The sequence below is a fragment of the Pan troglodytes genome, chromosome 14 (genome assembly GCF_028858775.2).
Source record: "Pan troglodytes isolate AG18354 chromosome 14, NHGRI_mPanTro3-v2.0_pri, whole genome shotgun sequence".
Lineage (NCBI taxonomy): Eukaryota > Metazoa > Chordata > Mammalia > Primates > Hominidae > Pan > Pan troglodytes.
In genome coordinates this window covers 20,698,055-20,717,410 of record NC_072412.2, presented here as the reverse complement: position 1 = coordinate 20,717,410, position 19,356 = coordinate 20,698,055, and the positions used below count along the sequence as shown (strand labels likewise).

General features: G+C 37.5%; 1 protein-coding gene and 1 non-coding gene across 2 annotated transcripts in view; both read left to right on the top strand.

The window, feature by feature from the left end:
- The window catches only part of MICU2 (mitochondrial calcium uptake 2), a 111,572-nt gene that overhangs the window by 67,086 nt on the left and 25,130 nt on the right, over positions 1-19,356 (top strand). The window contains exons 5-6 of the mRNA XM_001150674.7: positions 14,539-14,586; positions 15,839-15,921. Of these exons, the coding sequence (XP_001150674.1) occupies positions 14,539-14,586; positions 15,839-15,921 (131 nt within the window). The remainder of the gene's footprint in view (positions 1-14,538; positions 14,587-15,838; positions 15,922-19,356) is intronic.
- On the top strand, positions 9,330-9,430 carry LOC112205302 (small nucleolar RNA U13). The gene has a single exon (XR_002939202.1). It is a non-coding gene; the product is annotated as a small nucleolar RNA U13 (small nucleolar RNA).

Below are 19,356 nucleotides of genomic sequence, written 5' to 3'. Positions count from 1 at the left end.
CCTAGGGAGTTAACAATGTTAGGAGCAAGAGAGGTTTTAACTAATGAGCCATGGAGTTTAAGCAGAGACAATAGAGAATAAAGTAAAATAGGAAGAAAAATTTAAAAAGAAAGTAGGAAAGTCAAGAGGGAAAAAAATCCCCTTTTCATGATAAACTCCAGGAATAGAAAAAAGCCTAGAGAGAAAGCTGCCAGTGAGGTTGAAAACAGATGTAGTGGATGTCCAAGAGCAGAAAACAACCATGGTCATAGAGTAGGTGTCTGAATTTACAGTTTCTAAGCTGAAGCACTTGCAGGTGATTTCAGGGTTCAGGGAGTGACCGTAGAAATAGACAGCTAAAATAGAAGTTGGCATAGTTAATTTAGTGAACCTTATCAAGGATCTGAGAGATGGACCACTCTTATTTTATAAGTGTAGAAAAAGTGTTCACCTGAGATTGGTGATAAATTAATTATTGTTTCCTGTTGTCTAAAGAAGGAATTGGAGAATTAAGAAACAAATGTAATTTCTAAATCAGTGGTTTATAACCTTTCATTGAATGCAGCAGAGCTTTTACAGTTATCTCAAGAGATTTACAACATTCTCAAATCAACATTAATTTTATGGCTGAGTGCATTAGCTCACGCCTGTAATCCCAGCACTTTGGGAGGCTGAAGCAAGAGGATAGCTTGAGCCCAGGAGTTCAAGACCAGTCTGGGCAGTATAGCAAGTCTCTATCTCTACAAATAATGTATAAGAAAAATTAGCCAGGCATGGTGATGCACACCTGTAGTCCCCGCTACTTGGGAGGGTGAGGTGAGAGGATAGCTTGAGCTCGAGAGGTTGAGGTTGCAATTGCAGTGAGCTGTGTGTGGTCACCTGGGCAACAGAGCAAGACCGTGTCTCAAAAAAAAAAAAAATTTAGTTTTAAATTGAGAATAAGTTTATCATATAACACTCCATGGAGAAGAAAAATATGACAAAGGTATAATAACTCCATAAAATCAATATTAATCATTTATTTATTGATAAATATCTATTTCTGTACATTCTGTATCAATATTTAGTGGACTTTCATTATATTCTGTGAGTATTAGTTCCTTAAACTAAACTGTCTACTTATCTTTATACCCACTTCACCCCACCCTTTACCAATTCCTTCCAGTCATAGCACCAGAACATCCCTATAGACTTTGAGGTTAACAAGCTCCTAAATTTTTTATAGTGGGAATTTACTGGAATGTAGTATATGGTTAGTGAACAAAAGTGTGTGTTTTGAAGTTGACAGACTTAAATTCAAATTTTTCCTAGTTTTATGACCCGGGGAAATTACTTAATCTCTTTCATCCTCACTTTCATCACCTTTTAAAATAAGATAGTAATGCCTTCCTTATGGGATTGTTGAAAGAATTTAATAAAATAAGATGTTTTAAACATTTATGGTATCTGGTATGTAGCCTTAAAAAATATTAAGAACATGGGTTTTAAGCCTGGTTTAGATTCCTAGCTCTATTAGCTGTGTAACCTTGGGCAAGTTGGTTTTAGTTTTCTTGCTGTGTGTCTGGTACATTTTAAGTTTATAATTGGTAATATTGCTATATGTTTTTTTGTAAGATTTAATATTAACTGAGCCTTAGCCTCTTAATGAGTTTGTAAATAAATGGTATTTTTAAAATCATAGTTAATAAATATTTTGTAAGGTTTTACTTTAGGAAATTACTAATTTGGCATTTTAAAGTAGATTTTAAGCAAGATGTTTAAATTTCAAGTACCAATATTTAGATCAGAGCTATGGCTTTGAGGTACCTTTCCATGATATAGACTTTTCTGGAAGCATTTTGAGACTCTTAAGAAAGGTATTTACCAGTTGTGAAAACTCAGATAATCTCTGTGGATATAAACTGAGTTATCTTATGATTATTTGATGTTTTTTTCCTGAAGTAAGGAAGGCTGGGGAGGGTTCTATAATAATTTTGATCTAAAGGCAGAATATGAGAGCCAGAGTAGATTAATTCAGCTTTTGTGTAAAACTCTACATAAATATAATGTGATTTTAGAAATTCTATTAAAAAGTGTTTTCAAGAAAAATGAGTAAAATAAAAACTGAAGAGAGAAAATTTAAATCATCTTAAGGAAAAAAAAATTGAGAGATAAGAGATTAATCTTTAAAAACTGAAAAGACAACCCCATTTCAAAACCTTAAAAGCATACCGTGCTTCTGAAAAGAAGTACCTGTACAGCTTCATTGCTGCATTCACAGTCCAGACTCCTGGTAGTGCCTCAAGTGCTGCCTATGACCTTTATATGGAATACCATACTCCTGCTCCCTGCTCAACAGCTTCCACTTCTCAGCTACCCTACTCTATGAAGTCATCTGTGAAACCAATAAACAGTCTTATGCTTTCTCATTTTTTGTATTTTGTTACACTGTACTCTCTGATTTCTAATCTTTCTTAATTAAGCCATAATCTCAAAGTGGAAAAATATATGTGGTTATTTTTATATCCCCAGTTGCTTGGTATGTTGCCTAAAAACATTCTCTGACACATAATAGATGCTCATCTAAAATTAACTACATGCTAATTACAAATTATCCTGATCTATTTCAGTGAATCCCTTGAGTATTTTTGCTATGCACTTTTAGCCTTTCTGTGTATTGAAAGTATGAAGACTACGTGTTTTTTTAAATATTTCCCAGTTAAAACTTTCAATAATTTATGTTGGTCTTCTTCCCAGTTAGTATTAATTGGGGCCAGGCATAGTGGCTGATGCCTGTAACCCCAGCACTTTGGGAGGCCAAGGCAGGAGGATCACTTGAGCCCAGGAGTTCAAGACCAACCTAGGCAACATAGGGAGACCCCGTCTCCACAAAAAATAAAAAAATTAGCTGCACATGGTGGCTCACGCCTGTAATACCCTCTATTTGGGAGGCTGAGGTGGGAGAGAATCACTTGATCCTAAGAAGCTGGCTTCAGTGAGTCATGATTGTACCACTATACTCCAGCCTGGGCAATAGAGTGAGACCTTGTCTCAAAAAAAAAGGAGAGGAAAAGGAAATATTTAAAAATTTAAAAAGGATTACTTGGTATTATTTTGTCAGCAAAATTAGATCCATTTTGTAGTAATGCTTTCATACATTTTAGAAATAATGCATCAACTCTTTTTTTTTTTTTTTAGACAGAGTCTCACGCCCAGACTAGAGCGCAGTGGCGTGATCTTGGCTCACTGCAACCTCCATCTCCCGGGTTTGAGTGATTTTCGTGCCTCAGCCTCCTCTTTATCAAATATCTGAATAAAAACATGAAATTATCCTCTAATTTTTATCTCTTCTTTATCAAAATATTTGACTTTGATGTGAATTATTTCTAAGATATACTAGAAGAAAGTTCTGCCTCCTAATGAGCAATGTTTTATCAGCTTAATAGTTAATGACCTGCAACTGTAGTAGGATATTTTTTCTTTTCCCTAGCTATTTTTTTAAATTAGGGCTATTCGATGTATTACCATATTTAATGTGGTATACAGTTATTTCAAAGTGTATTAGTCACGAAATGCAGTCACTTAATTGAAGAAGAAAAATCTGATTCTGGCAGTATTAAACACAAATAGAATTTTTAAAAATTGCACTGCCTTGTCTGGGCGCAGTGGCTCACGCTTGTAATCCCAGCACTTTGGGAGGCCGAGGCGGGCGGATCACGAGGTCAGGGGATCGAGACCATCCTGGCTAACACGGTGAAACCCCGTCTCTACTAAAAATACAAAAAATCAGCCGGGCGCGGTGGCCGGCGCCTGTATTCCCAGCTACTCGGGAGGCTGAGGCAGGGGAATGGCGTGAACCTGGGGGGCAGAGCTTGCGGTGAGCCAAGATTGCGCCACTGCACTCCAGCCTGGGAGACAGAGCAAGACTCTGCCTCAAAAAAAAAAATTGCGCTGCCTTACTATTGATTACAAATATATATATATAAAATCATTCTATACTCAGAATCATAAAGATAATTATTAAAATTAGTTGGTTTCATTATGAAGTATATCCTGTACACCGTGGAATTTAATAAACTTTTTAAGGCATTTTTTCTTTACCTAAAGAAAGAAAGAACTCACCTCCAAATCTGCTGTTGCATCTGCATCTTACAGCTGCATCCATCTTGTCTGTCTTTGCTATCTTTATAGATCTATTCTGTACAACATAAGCCCATGTCTCTGTATTTGCTCTAGGCCTCTTTTCTTTCCTTTTCAAGACTTTTCTACTTTGATATTTTTCCCTATTTTACCCCATCACCAGTTTGTTTCTCTCTACCTTATTCCTACCTGATGTAAACTTAAAAGTATGTCCCATTTTTTAGGGTAAAAAATTTTTCCTTTACCCCCATATTCCCTGGTGTGTTGTGTTCACTTCCTCACCTCTCATTCATTCATTCAGCTCATTTCAGCCTGGTACCCACTCCACCGTGGACACTGTTTTGTCATGATCACCAGTGACCTCCTTGTTACCAGTTCAATGAGGACATTTTGTAGTCTCAGCTTATGTGACCTCGGCAGTATTTGATATATTATCTACATCAGAACAGCCCCTTGTTTTGGCTTCTATGACCCCATACTTTGTTGTATTGCTTTTCTCACCATCCTAGTTGTTTCTTCTCTGTCTCTTTTGATGAGATTCAACAAGAACCACCTAAGCTGGGGAAGCAAACAATTAGATCATTCTAGTGGGGTGAGTTTGAAGGAAGGGGCTCACTAGTCAGTCCTGAAAGAGCACTGAGAAATTCTCTATCTCTTGAGAGATAATGAAGATATGAATGAGATCTAACAAACTTTGGAGAAAATTGGGAGAGTACTTGGCAAATGACAAGTAAAATTTTTTTCTTTGTATTGACAAGTAATATTTTTGAGGCATAAGTATGAAAAGAGTTGGAATTTCAAAGAGCAGTAAGCAAACATTTTATTTTCTTGGTGTGAAGATAGCAAATGGTAGTGGAGATTGTATGAAATGGGTTAATGGAAGTTTTGAAAGTGACAATGAGATTTGAAGACAAGGTAGAAAGTTATTGCAGTTTAATTACAGTTTTGACTCTTCAGATAGAAGAAAAATCTGTAGATGTTCTTTAGTTTCTTCTTGAAATTGAGATCAGTGTTCTCTTCATTCAGCCTCTACGTATAGGGGCAAGATTTGTGGAGCAGCTTTTCATATTGGCAGAGGAAGACTTGGGAGGGGTGTTCATACCTCCTGCTAGTCTGCATCAGAGAATCCTGTTAGATTGTAGTCACATCCGGAAGTCAGGATTCTGGTCTCCAGAAGGATTGTAGTATTTCTTTACCAGCTTTGCTGCCTCTGTGCCATAAGGGAGAAAAAATAGGTACTTGTTTTTAGAGGATACTGAGAAAGAATATCGGTAACTTCTTTTTTTGTTCGTTTGTTTTTGTTTTTAGATACAGCTATGCTTTTATTACAAAACCGTTTTTTTGGCATTAGTTGGCTACAGTGATAGCAAGATAACGTGAGTGTGCAGACCAGCTCTGATGGAACCACTGTATTCCCTGCTTACTGAACCAAACTTCAGCTACCTCATATCCATTACATACAAATGACCTGCAGTTATTACTTCTACAAATCTTGACGCGTGTACTACTGAGGGAAGAGTTGATGCTAAGGGATTTGATTACATGTTGATAAGACTACAAAAGTTCCTTTATGGGACTTTTTCTTCCTCCTCCCATCCAGTGACTTTGCTTTAGAAGAATCCCATTACTTAGAGCTAGTCTGAGTAGCAGCAGCACCCAAGGAGCATCAGTTCTTGTTAAAAAGCAATACCTGTGTGATGCACTTTGACACCACAGGCAAAGGGAAGGACCACTCTCGTTTTAAACTCCTGCAGGGTCCCTTAATAAAAAATAAAAGCATTCCATCAAGTTTTTCTGGATGGTGTCATTGCTGCACATTTGTTGGTGAGTCATTTTCTGTGCTGTGTTTGCTTTGAAGGGATCTTCCAATCTATCTCCAATATTCCTTTCTTATAGTGTCCTTTTCTTGAGCTAGGATCTCACATAACTCTAATGCTTTATTAAGAATGTCTTCCTTTTTGTCACAGTGGTTTTCTAGCATGTCTTCATAGATAACCACAAGAAAGGCAATTAGGTAGGGGGAACTATGACTTGGTTGTAAATCAAGTAATTGACTTAACAGATTAGGATATTTGGAAAGACCACGATCCTGAAAAATCCCTTTCAAATAGTTGCAGGCACTTTCATTATGTGGTACTAGTTTAATCATTTCCAGAGTGTATATTTGTCACTGTAAATGATCTGGACCACAGGATTGGGGCCATCATTCTGCAGCACTAGATCTATATCAGCCCATTCTGCTCTGTTGCTGTACAGGACGTAGGAGGGTGAGTCCAGGCTCAGAAACCCGTCGTCCATGGGGGCACCACGGCTTGCCTGGCCTCGGCCGCCATCTCTTCCTCGTGCTGCTGCTGGGGCGGTGGTGGGTACGGCTGGGGTGGGGGCTGCTCTGGCTGTCCGGGCTCGCCACCTTGTGCAGCCTCCCTGACCCCCTCAGTGGCCACCCCAGTAACTTATTTTTATTTTTATTTTTTTAACTTTCAGAGAGAGAGACATAGTAGATAATCTTTCTAACTATCAAGGAGATAAATTCATCAGCCTGCACACACATTTTCCTCATTAGATAGTTTTCTTTCTTTGTTATTTACATAGCTGGAGGACTGTTTATGTTCTCAGAATGAACAACAGCATTAATCATATATTTCCAGGATTTTTTTTTTTTTGAAGGAGAATTAAGACCCAGTATTTCGGATGATTGGGAGAAAGACCTTAGTGATAAACTATTAGAAAAATAGGATTTTCCCCCCTTAGGCAAAGTCTATGAGGATATTCATACGAGAAATAGAGGAATGAGCATGATGAGAGGGGAAGGGGTGAGGGAAGGAGGCTTTAAAAGGAACCAGAAACAGTAAATGGCTGTAAGGATAGAGAATATACATAGCATTCATTACAAAGTCAAAGATAAATTTTTAAAATGTACATGCAGTGGCTGTGGGAGGAAAATCAACTTACATTCCTACATTCATAAAGGACTGGCAGGGAAATCAGGACTGTAAGATGTAACTTAAGGATGACAAGAAAATTAAGCAATTGGCAGGTAAAAGATGAGGCAGAACTGGAGAGTTACAGAATTGGGAAGCGTTAGAAGTATCATGAAAGGGCAAGGTGTAAGATCTGCTCTCTCACCATTCATCCAAATGCTGACCACCCTTAACTTAGACTTTTCTATACTTAGACTTCTCTGTACTTTTATCCCACGCTGATTGGGGTCTCAACCCTGATCCTTCCCCTTCTCCATCCCTCCAACACATCTACTGTACCACATTCTAGCTGGAACAAGAGTGTCCCTAATTGTGAGAAGCCTTCACAGGCTGAATATATAGAGTCTCCCAGCTCCTGTGTAGCTTGTGGTTTATGAGCTGCTTTAAAGCCTACTTCATCTGTAAAATAGAGATGATAATATCTACTTCAAGGTTACAGTGACTTACGTGAAACTTCTGACACAGTACCTGAGATCATGTCAACGAAAGATCTGTTAATTAGGCAAATCTTTGTGTCACAAGTCCTCTTGATTTCTCTGAAACCACACTGTCCTAGTCTCTCTCTGTCATTGGCCCTCTTCCACCTCCTGCCTATTAAACATTGGCACTTCATAGAATTTTGTCCTTCACTTACTACTCTTCTTCAGCCTCCTTGGTTTTAGCGTTCATGAGATGACTCCCAAATCTCTTTCAGTGCTTCCAGCCCAGGCTACACTCCTGAGCCTCAGCCATCTGTGTATTTACAAACTAGCTGCCAGACACCTGGTTTTGGATCTCTCTCAGTTACCTTGGATTCAGAATATGCCAAACTGCACTCATCATCTTCCCCCTAAACCAACACTTCCTGTATTCTTGATCTCATTTGGTAGTAAAAGCTTTCATCTAACTCACCCAAACCCAAGAAATATCTTAGAACCCTTTCTCTCTCTCTTTGCCCCTCCCACCCTTCATATTCAATCAAACACAAAGTCTTTCCAATTTTACCTAAGTATTTATCGAATTCATCTTCTCTTCTCCCTACCTCTAGAGAATAGGAAACAGATCAAGTAACTTTGTCACTTAATAAATAAAATCTGACTTCCTTAGTTTGGTGTATATAAGCCCTTTGTGTCCTGTGCCCTGCATAAGCTTCCCTGCTGTCCTCTCTTGCCATTCTGCACAGTGTGCCACGTCTTTTTATGCTTTCATACTTTTGCACACGCTCTTCCCTTTGCCTGTGCCATTGTCTCTCTCCCTCTACTCTCTGACTCACCACCTTCTCCCAGCCTTCTGCTCATTGGAGAATTAACGCAAGCTTCACTTCTTCTGGGAATCGTTTTTAACTTCTTCAGTAGAAAGAATTGTTCCCTCCCCTGCATTCTCATCATTCTTTATATATTCTTTCTCGCCACGTTTTATTATAATTGCTGGTTTATGTGTCATCTGCTAACTTCTTAGAATATAAATTCCTTGAGGGAAAAGGCCCTTTTCTTTGTAAACTTGTGAGGTCTAAGCGCAATGGCTAGCATGTGGTATATGCTTAATAAATTGTTTTTGACTGAACAAACAGAGAACAGTAGAATTGTTTATTAAATTGTGAGGAAGCCCAATACAGTGGAAGGGCTGAGACTCTTGTATATCTTGTCTGTAATGTTGATTGTGATCTGATAGTATAGGAAAAAAGTGCTTACAAGTGCAATAGGGAAACATCTTGAGGAAAAACAACAGTTACTTTTTAGTTCCCTGAAATACATGAGTTGACATGTACATTTCCAACTTAAAGAAAAAAACACTAAATGTTTATTTTATAAAAGATTCAGAAGATACACGTTTTAAAGATATACTTCACTGTTGCTGTTAATAGTGATTTGAAGAAAAACAATGTAAAACTTAGTTATACTTGGGACCCTTTGAAATATTCCATTTTACCACCTATAAGAACTATCAAAATTTATACTCTATTGTAACTAGCAAAAGGTAGTACATTCCTAAAATAAGAAAATAATTTACCAACACGTATTATTATAAGGAAGAAGAAGTTGTAGGTTACTATATATATATTTTTTAAACTGAGCATAATTTTAATACCATCCTCAAAAATATACTGAATATAAATTATGAGATATGTTGTAAGATATAAATATATTCTTGCAATAGGTGGGATAATCCAATCTCTTTGGAAAACAGGATTCACAAAATTGTACTTAACAGCGGTCATATTTTAGAATGGTTCCATCTTAATATTTCTAGATAAGCGTTGTAACTGACAGAATTTATTCATCTTAAGTGTGATGACTGGGTTTTCACATTGATGAGTGAGATGCGCCTCCCTCAAACCTTGTTTACAAGGACAACATATTGGTTGTCTGACGTGAAGAGAGGAAAAAGTCAGAACTTACTCATTTCTCCTAGTGTCCCTCTTAAGAGATTCTTTAACAAACTTTTAAACATAAATTATTTAAAATACTGTCCTAATGCAGTTTTGAATCATTGCCATTTAACAGCATTTACTTTACAATTAGATATAACAAATATATATTAAGCTGTTTCTCCTGTCAATATTCTCGTGTGTCAGTTTTCTTTAAAAACATTTTCAGAGGGCAAATGCCTAGAATGCTGTTGTAGAACTACCGTGTTTATTTATAACCCACCTTGAGAGTGAAAGGTACTGTTTTTATACTGTCTCAACTCTGTGATTATTCAAGCTTTTTATTTAAGTCAGTATTTCAAAGAAAGACCCTGGAATTTTCTTTTTCAAAAAGTTCTGCTTGCATAAAGGACCTGTACCTGTGTCTAAAGAGAAGAAAAGCAAGGTCTCCTTTTGGCTTCAAGCCCAGTGGAGTCTAGAGGTTTGGCCATTTTTTTCACATTGCCATATTCCTTTGAAAATGAGAAAAATTCTTAAGGCTGCCAAAGAATGAAATACTTTGATCTTTCAGCTAACATTAGAGCACTTCTCTCAGGTACAAGATATGACAAAACACATTTAATTTATTCTCCCTTTATAGAAGGACTAAATAGTTTAAAGCAAAAGAAAATCTGAAAACATACTGTAGTCTTTTTGTTAAAGAAAAGTACACCTGCTCCAAAATAGAAACAACAAAAAGTTGGTAATTCAAAAAAAGGAAGCCATTGAAAACATTTAAAATATTTACTTATAGTTAAAACATGGAATCATCTAATAATACCATGTTTGCTTTCCTTGCTCTGAACTACCTTTGGCCCTGACTCCCTCCTTTATTTGCTTGGGAGCCATTAGGGTATGTTGTCCTGCACAGAAGGGTAAATACATTCCCACCGTCATCACCCTCTGCAACTCTTTATTCTTCCTGTCCGAACTACCATAGTAGTTTTTTTTTTCCCATTGCTGCTTCCACATGAGCATTATTTCAGACAATCACTTTGCAGTTTTCATATTCAGCTTCATCTGTCTTAAATAGCTTTCCCGTTTATACCACATCCGCTTAATTAAAATTTTTACCAATCATTCAAAGTTTACTGTTAGAATTACTTCCTCTGTGACATCTTTGATCATCTAAACTCCGGAAATGCCTGCACATTTTTCTAAACTCTTGTAACTCTTACTATTCGTATCTCTCTATGGTATCTAGTATTTTCTGTAAACATCTGCATTTTGGCCTCCTAATGGAAGTATACAATGCCATCTGTGAAGAATTCTTGTCAAAATCAAACCTGAATCTTAGCACACATCTGGATTTAAGTACCATTTGTAGAAAATACAGAAGGTAGAGGAACATGTGAAATGATACCAAGGACATACAGTCATCAGAATTTTACAGACTATTAGAAATTTTATGGGACCAATGACCACCTTTTTCAACAATTAAATTGAAAGGTAGGGGCAAAAAAGACAAGGGAGAAAACCTATATATTAAGAGAGACATAAGAGACAGGAAAGCTGGGCACAGTGGCTCACACCTGCAGTCCTAGCACTTTGGGAGGCTGAGGCAGGAGGATCACTTGAGCCCAGGAATTCAAGACCAGCCAGGGCAACATAGGAAGACCCTGTCTCTACAAAAAAAAAAAAAAAAAAAAAAAGTATTTTAATTAGCTAGACATGGTGGCACATGCCTGTGGTCCCAGCTACTCAGGAGGCTGGGAGGTGGGGAGGATCACTTGAACCTGGGAGGTCAAGGCTGCAGTGAACCACTACTGTGCCACTGTACTCCAGCCCGGGAAACAGAGTGAGACCTTGTTAAATAAATAAATAAGACTACATCACAATTAAGAACATTTGTGAATCAAAGAACACTGTCAAGAGAGTGAAGAAAAGATCCACAAATGGGAGAAAATATTTTCAAATCGTATATATTCATATATATAATAAGGGATAATAACCAGAATATGTAAAGAACTATACAAAACTTTTCTTAATGGGAAAAGGACTGAAGTAGAAATTTCTCAGAATAAGATATACACATGAAAAGCACATGAAAAGGTACTCAACGTCACTAATCATCAGGGAAATGCAAATCAAAACCACAATGAGATACCACGTGACATTCATTAGGTTGGCAGTTAAAAAAAAAAAAAAAGAAGAAAATACAAGCGTTGAGGATGTGGAGAAATTTGGTGGGAATTTGTATTTCCACAGCTGCTGTGGAAAAGGTAGGGCGATTCCTCAAAAATTAAAACAGCATTGGCCAGGCGCGGTGGCTCACGCCTGTAGTCCCAGCACTTTGAGAGGCCGAGGCAGGCAGATCACGAGGTCAGGAGATCGAGATCATCCTGGCTAACATGGTGAAACCTGTCTCTACTAAAAATACAAAAAATTAACCGGGCGTGGTGGCGGGCGCCTGTAGTCCCAGCTACTCAGGAGGCTGAGGCAGGAGAATGGCGTGAACCTGGGAGGCGGAGCTTGCAGTGAGCCGAGATCACACCACTGCACTCCAGCCTGGGCGACAGAGCAAGACTCCATCTCAAAAAAAAAAAAAAAAATTGAATTACACAGCATTACTGTATGATGCAGCAGTTCTGCTTCTGGGTATATACCCAAAAGAAATGAAAGCAGGGGCTCAGATAAATATTTGTACACCAATATTTGTAGCTGCATTATTCACAGTAACCACATGGTAGAAACACCCCAAATGTCCATCAGCAGGTGAGTGGATAAACAAAATGTGGTACATAGGTGCAATGAAATATTATTCAGCCTTAAAAAGGAAGGATATGCTGACATATGCTGCAGTATGAATGAACCTTTAAAACATTATGCCAAGTGAAATAAGCAAGTCACAAAAGGACAAATGTCGTATGATTCATGTTAGGTACCTAGATAGAATAGGCAACTTCACAGAGACAGAAAGTGGAATAGAGGTTGCAGGGGCTAGAGGCAGGAATGGGTGGTGGGATTCAGGACTAATGTGTACAGTGTTTCTGTTTAGCATGATGAAAAATTTCTAATGACGGTTGTACAACAGCGTGAATATACTTAATGCTACCAAACTTAAAAATGGTTTAAATGGTAAATTGTATGTTATGTTTATTTTACCACAATATTTAAAAACAGGTGATTTAAGAGACCTACTCACCAAGTGCAATGTAAGGACTTTTCTTTGGATGCTCATTTGAACACACTTGAAAACTTGTCTAAAACAGGAAAATTGATAATGCTGATTTGAATTTGAAGATGTTAAGGAATTATTGATACTTTTTTAGGTGTGGTAACTATCTGGCAGGGAGGTTTTTTTTAGATATACAGGCTGAATTTTTTACTATGAAATGATATGTATATGTGGGTTTTGTTTCAAAATAATCCAGTGGGAGGTAGGGAGTGAAAAGGAATACAGATAAAGCAAGACCTGCCATGAATTGATAATTATTGGTGCTGAGTTTCATTGTGTTATTTAATATAATTATATATAATTATTCATCATATTATTCTCTCTGTTGTTGCATATGATTGAAGTTTTCCATGATTAAAAAAGTGTTTTTAATTGTTAATTGTGCATTTTGCTATTATACCAATCTTTTGATCCGGAGGGAACAATTGTTTTTTAGCGTATCAGGAAGCCATGGTTTTTGAGATATCGTTTCTATGTAAGCAGCCTAAAACCTGACACAATGTACTTGAGCCAGCAAGAAAGTTTAGTGACTAGACAGAGTTAGCTTCAAACCCAGCTTCATCCAGGGCTCAAACATCACCATATTCATTTTCCAGATCTGGCAATTAAAGATTGGCTACATTCTCGTGCTCTAAATACTGGCTTCTGGCAGTTCCAGGCACTCTCTCCATTGCCTGACATTCCTGAGAATAACATTCTCACATCACCAAAGCCCAGCACAAAATAAAAATGTGAAAGTCAGTGATCCAGCATTTGCATCAGAAATCCTGCTGTACTACTCTGAGTGGCCCAACTTAGGTGTTAGCCCATCCCTGAACCAGTCCCTGGAGCCAGACTAGTGCAACCTCCTTATTAGCTTGGGCCTGAGCTATTTGCCCATCCCTGCATCAATTCCACAGAAATGCAGTGATTGGCTTCAGCCAATTAGCATTTACTTGCAGAGGCAAAGGTAGGGTCATCCTACCCAAACTGCATATTTGAGACTGACAAAGAATGATTTCCCAAAGGAAAAATCAAGTTACTGCTACAAAGAACTAATTACTACGTTTTAAATAATGTAATTTGACTCTCAGTATATCCCAAGTCTCTGTTATTCTACTGAATTTATAAATTTGCTTCACTTGAGATGTTATGCATAGTAAAACTTTAAGTAGAAGTAACTAAAGTGCCATGTAAATAAAACTTGTAGTGGATGCCTGTTATTTGCGAGCCAGCTTCGATTCTTCTGTATTAGTCAGTGTTCTCCAGAGAAACAGAACCAATAGGAGATTTAGATAGAGGTTGTCTGTGAAGAATTGGCTCATGCAATTATGGAGGTACAGAAGTCCCATGATCTGCCATCTGCAAGCTGTAGACCCAGAAAAGCTGATGGTGTAGTTCAGTCCACATTTGGAGGCCTGAGAACCAGGGGAGTCAATGGTGTAAACCCATCTGAGGGTAGAAGATAAGATGTTCCAGCTCAAGAAGTGAGGCAGAAAAAAAGGGTGAATTTCTCCTTCCTCTGCTTTTTGTTCAACAGAGTGGATAATGCCCACCCACACTGCGAAGAACAGCCTGCTTTACCAAGTCTACCAATGTAAATGCTAATCTCACAGACACACCCAGAAATGATGTTTAATCTGGACACTCAAGATGTTCAGTCTGTGACACAGTCAAACTGACACTTAAAACCAACCATCACAACTTCCTTACTAGTAATAGTACCTGATGAAACATAGTTTCTTTTTTTAAGTATTAGGCCTCTACTTCAACTATTATAAAAATTTTCCACTGTATCAAAGAGAGGTAATTTAAAGTAAAATTGTTTTTTAATTAGGTGAAATTTCAATGTTAATGTCTCTGTATATTCTAAACCATCTAAAGCTTATTTTCTGGTATGTTTTTATCTCTTTCAGGGCTAATTTCATATACCGAGTATCTTTTCTTGCTTACAATCCTCACTAGTAAGTATCCCACAGTTTTTCTCAGAGATCACGTGGAATTCTCTGTTCTTACCAAACAGGATTTTAAAAGTTTGGCATTTATGTCTTTATCATTAAAAACATTATTGATGCCTTAGTTTCTATATCTGCAAAATGATAATGTTGGATTAGGTTATCTCTTTGGGTCTCTTCTGCCTCCTGTGCACTATAGCAGCCCATAGCTTTGTCTCTTTAATAGAAAGTTTGTTGAACTAGAGAATCACAGTGGTAGTCTAGGCTTTAAAAATGCTTATCTGACATTATACAAAATTCCTGACCAGTACTCTTCAAAGTGTGAAGGTCATGGAAAACAAGAAAAGACTGAGACACTGATACAGATTAGAGAAGACTCAGGAGACATGACAGCTAAATACAACATGGTATCTTATATTTAATCCTAGAATAGGAAAACAGCATTAGTGAAAAAACATAAAACCCAGATAAAGTCGATAGTGTAGTTCATAATGCTGTGCCATGTTAATTTCTTAGTCTTTATAAATGTACTGTGGTTATGTAAGATGTTAACATTAGAGGAAGACCAGGTGTGGGGGCTCACCCCAGCACTTTAGCTTGAGCCCAGGAGTTTGAGACCAGCTTGGGCAACATGGTAAAACCCCATCTCTACAAAAAAAATTAAAAATTTGCGAGGTGTGGTGGTGCACACCTGTAGTCGTAACTACTTGTCGAGGCTGAGGTAGGAGGATTGCTTGAGCCCAGGAGGTTGAGGCTGCAGTGAGCTGTGATCACGCTACTGCACTCCAGCCTGGGTGACAGGTGAGACCCTGTCTCAGAAGAAAAGAAAAATTAGAGGACTCTGTGGACTCTTTGTACTATCTTTACAAAATTTCCAAAAGTCTAAAATGATTGCAAAATACGTTGTTGTTGTTGTTTAAGTACTCTGAGAAAGGGAAATAAAAAGTAATCATTAATTTGAAAATAACCAAGGTACTGTAAGAATATAGAAAAGCCCCTAGTGCAGCTAAAGAAATAAATTAAGCCTACAAACTAATTTTGCATTGAAAGGGAGAACACTTACTAGCAGAGCAGCAGCACCTATGGAAAGAGTGTTGAAGAAGGCAGGGAACAAAGCCATAACACCAAATATCATTATTTTTCTGTGTAGGCTCTTACTCATACAGTTTCTGCTAGTGTATGTCAAATTTGAAGACCTATCTATCTACAAATAACTTGCTTTTCATCAACATTTAAATATTCATTTTTCACTTCACTGCAGAACCCCATTCTGGATTTCATGTTGCTTTTAAAATGCTGGATACAGATGGTAATGAGATGATTGAAAAAAGGGAATTTTTTAAGGTAAGTAGATGCTAATTATTTTAGGTTTATCATAAAATACCTGGATGTTTGTGTGATAATTTTACATTTCCATTAAAATCAAAATTGTATTCATTGTTTACATATGAACTATCAGGAAATTATTTGGACATTCAAAAAGATTAAATTTTCTATAATACAACCATAAGGACACCAGTAAGTGAACAGAGCATAAGATTCCAAAAAGAGAAGTAAGCATAAGCATCTGTTTTTTAGGGTTACATTTTTATGATTTCAGCAAATAATATGGTAAGAAGAGTTTCATAGGATATATATTTTTTAAAGAATATGTGTTGATATGCTAAAATTATACCAAAAATTATTAAAGATATACAAAAAGAATAGACATAATAAAAACTTAAGCCTTCTTAAAGAATTGGAAAAAAGTGAAAATGCTGCAATAGTTACAAATTGGTGCAAATTTTCCAGGAATTTGCTCTAAGGCTAATATTTGAAGAGCTGAAAACGTGTTTAAATGGTATTTTCTAAGATGTAACTCTAGAACACCCAACAAGTAAATTTTACTCCGTTCCCAAAAATTTGGTGCTAATATTAAAAAAAAAAAACAAAAAAACCTCAATGCACATCAACAGTTTGGTATGTGCCAGTTAGGGTTAAGTGTTTTTAATCGATTGCAGTGCCTTATGGAGAAAAGAAAATATAGATATATATATGGCATAGTGCTTAGCACATACTAGCTATCCCTCTTGATGAATTAATGAGTACTTATGTAAATGACAAATTAGGCGTGTACATAAATGACTTACAACATTTTTTTTTAAAGCCTTTGTGATATGAAGCAAATGAACCTCTTACATTGCTGGTGGGAATAAAATGGTACACAAATGTTAGAAAACAAAATTGGCAGATTCTTTTAAAGTAACATATATCCTTGGCATATGACCTAGCAATTCCACTCTTACTTAGTCAAGGAAAACATATTCACCCAAGACCTGTATATTAATATGCATAGTTGTTTTATTCATGATAGCCAAAACTAGAAACAACCGAAATGTTCATCAAGTGAGTGGATAAACAAATAGGATCCATACAATAGAATACTACTTAACAGTAAAAAGGAACAAACCACTGATAAATGCAGCAACATGGACGAGTACATACTGTACGATTACATTTATTTGAAATTTTAGAAAAGGGGACTTACCTACTAAAAGCAGATCACTGGTTGCCTGAGGCCAGGAGAGAGTCAGGAATTGACTGCAAAGAAAAATGAGAGAACTTTCTGGAGTACTGGAAATATTTTAGATCTTCTTTGGAGTGGTGGCTACACTGGTATATAAATTTGTCAAAACTCATCCGGTGCATGATCCTGAAAGCAAAAACTGCATTTTAAAGGGGTACATTTTACTGTATACAAATTGATTCCAAATCCATCTTGTTCTAGAGCCCCTGCTCTTTCCTCAGTGTCAGCCCTCCTCATTTGAAGAATTCTTAGGAGGCCTGAGTTGAGAAAGATCCTGACTCTGAGCTTGGAAATGTTGGGCTTGAGCAACTGAATGGCCATCCCTACAGATGGACAAGAATAGCAAGCAACTGGAGATCAGTAATGTAGCCAGGATTGGGGAACATCCTCATAGGGGTGATAATTAAGTCCTGAAAGTATATGACCCCAAAGGGGAAGAAATAGAGTGAAAAGGGATAAGACCAGAGACTTGGGGAGCAGTGTTTCATTTATGAGGTCAAACTGAGGTTGAGAAGCCAACGAATGAACCTGAGAAGGAGCAGAACAGTGAGCAGAGTACCAAAGAGCCCAGAGAGTGCAGGATAATGGAGTCTGAGTGCAGGATAATGGAGTCTGAGGAAGACAAGAGCAATGGGAGAGGGAGTGTTTAAAAGCAGTGAACTCTCGGGGGTGGGCACGGTAGCTCACGCCTGTAATCCCAGCCCTTTGGGAGGCTGAGGCAGGCGGATCACGTGAGGTCAGCAGTTTGAGACCAGCGTGACCAACATGGAGAAACCCCGTCTCTTCTAAAAATACAAAAAATTAGCCGGGCGTGGTGGCGCATGCCTGTAATCTCAGCTACTCAGGAGGCTGAGACAGGAGAATCGTTTGAACCCAGGAAGCAGAGGTTGTAGTGAGCCGAGATCGTGCCATCGCAAGCGAAACTCTGTCTCAAAAAAAATAATAAAAAAGACACCGAACTCTTAAGAATAAAAAGTGGGCAGCTAGGTAGGGACTGAGCAGAGAGCCTCTGAAATTGTGTAGGTCAGTTGGAACCATTACAGAGCAGTTTCAAAAGAGTCGTGGGGACCGACACCACAGAGCAAAAGGCTAAAGAGGAGTGAATAGAACTTCAAAACTGGTAGCAGTAGATAAAAATATTCATTTGAGATATTTGAGGACTTAATCAAATATCTCAAATAAATATTTGAAGGAAATGTGTTTGCACAAGTGGGACCTGAAATACCAGTGCCATAAGTCACAAAATACCATCCAGCTACTTCACTTTACCTCAGGGACAAGAAATGGATAGATTTAAAACTATTATTATTCATATGGGGGTAATTTGTATGAAAAGGCCATATACCTAAATAAGTGAAATTCTGTTAGGTTAGTTAAGCTGTGAGAATTTGCATTTACCATAATCCTTTCAGACTTGGGCGGATTTTATTTCTGTTTTTATTCTTGGGAGTTACAAGGTACACAGCCAAATCTTGGAAGTACTGGACCCACTGTACACACATCCAAGAATAGTAAAGCTGGAGGCGATTTTATAAAGTGGGCATAGCGGAGCCCCTGATAATAATAGTGGGTGTCATACTCATCAGCACCAAAGTTTTGATGCACTGTGGTAATGTTTAGTGATATGTGGCCAAATCACAAAGTCCGTAGACAAAGGAGATCCTGAGCATGAAACTGAACATGAAAAAAGGCAATAGAAGGCATACCGTTGTTGTTGTTTTCACAGAGCTACACTGATGCGCCTTTTACCATGCAGTCCTTATTGTACCTACAGCCTCGACTCCTGAATTTGTTATGCATACCTACTTTAAAATTTTTTCAAATACATTTTTTCACACAATAGCTTAACATGCTGAATTTATGGAACAATTTCTGAATACCACAGATATCTCCATAAATGTTGGAAAATTGTTGGGTGATTACCTCATGAATTAAGAAAATATCCAAAAGAATATGTAAGGATACATCATTGATTTTGTTTTTAAGTATATAAAGGTCACTTTTGTAAACATGAAAGAAGGTTCTTTGTGCTGATCATAGAAATGAACCACTAAAGTTGATTACCCATAGAGCGTGATACAGCATGTCATTTAAAAAAAAACAGCATTGAAGAGGAAAAACTACATTTACATTAATTATTTGAATAGTTTTTTCACTTCCATGATCTTTGTATTAGTAAACCTAAGTATGTAGCGCGCGCGCGCGCGCGTGTA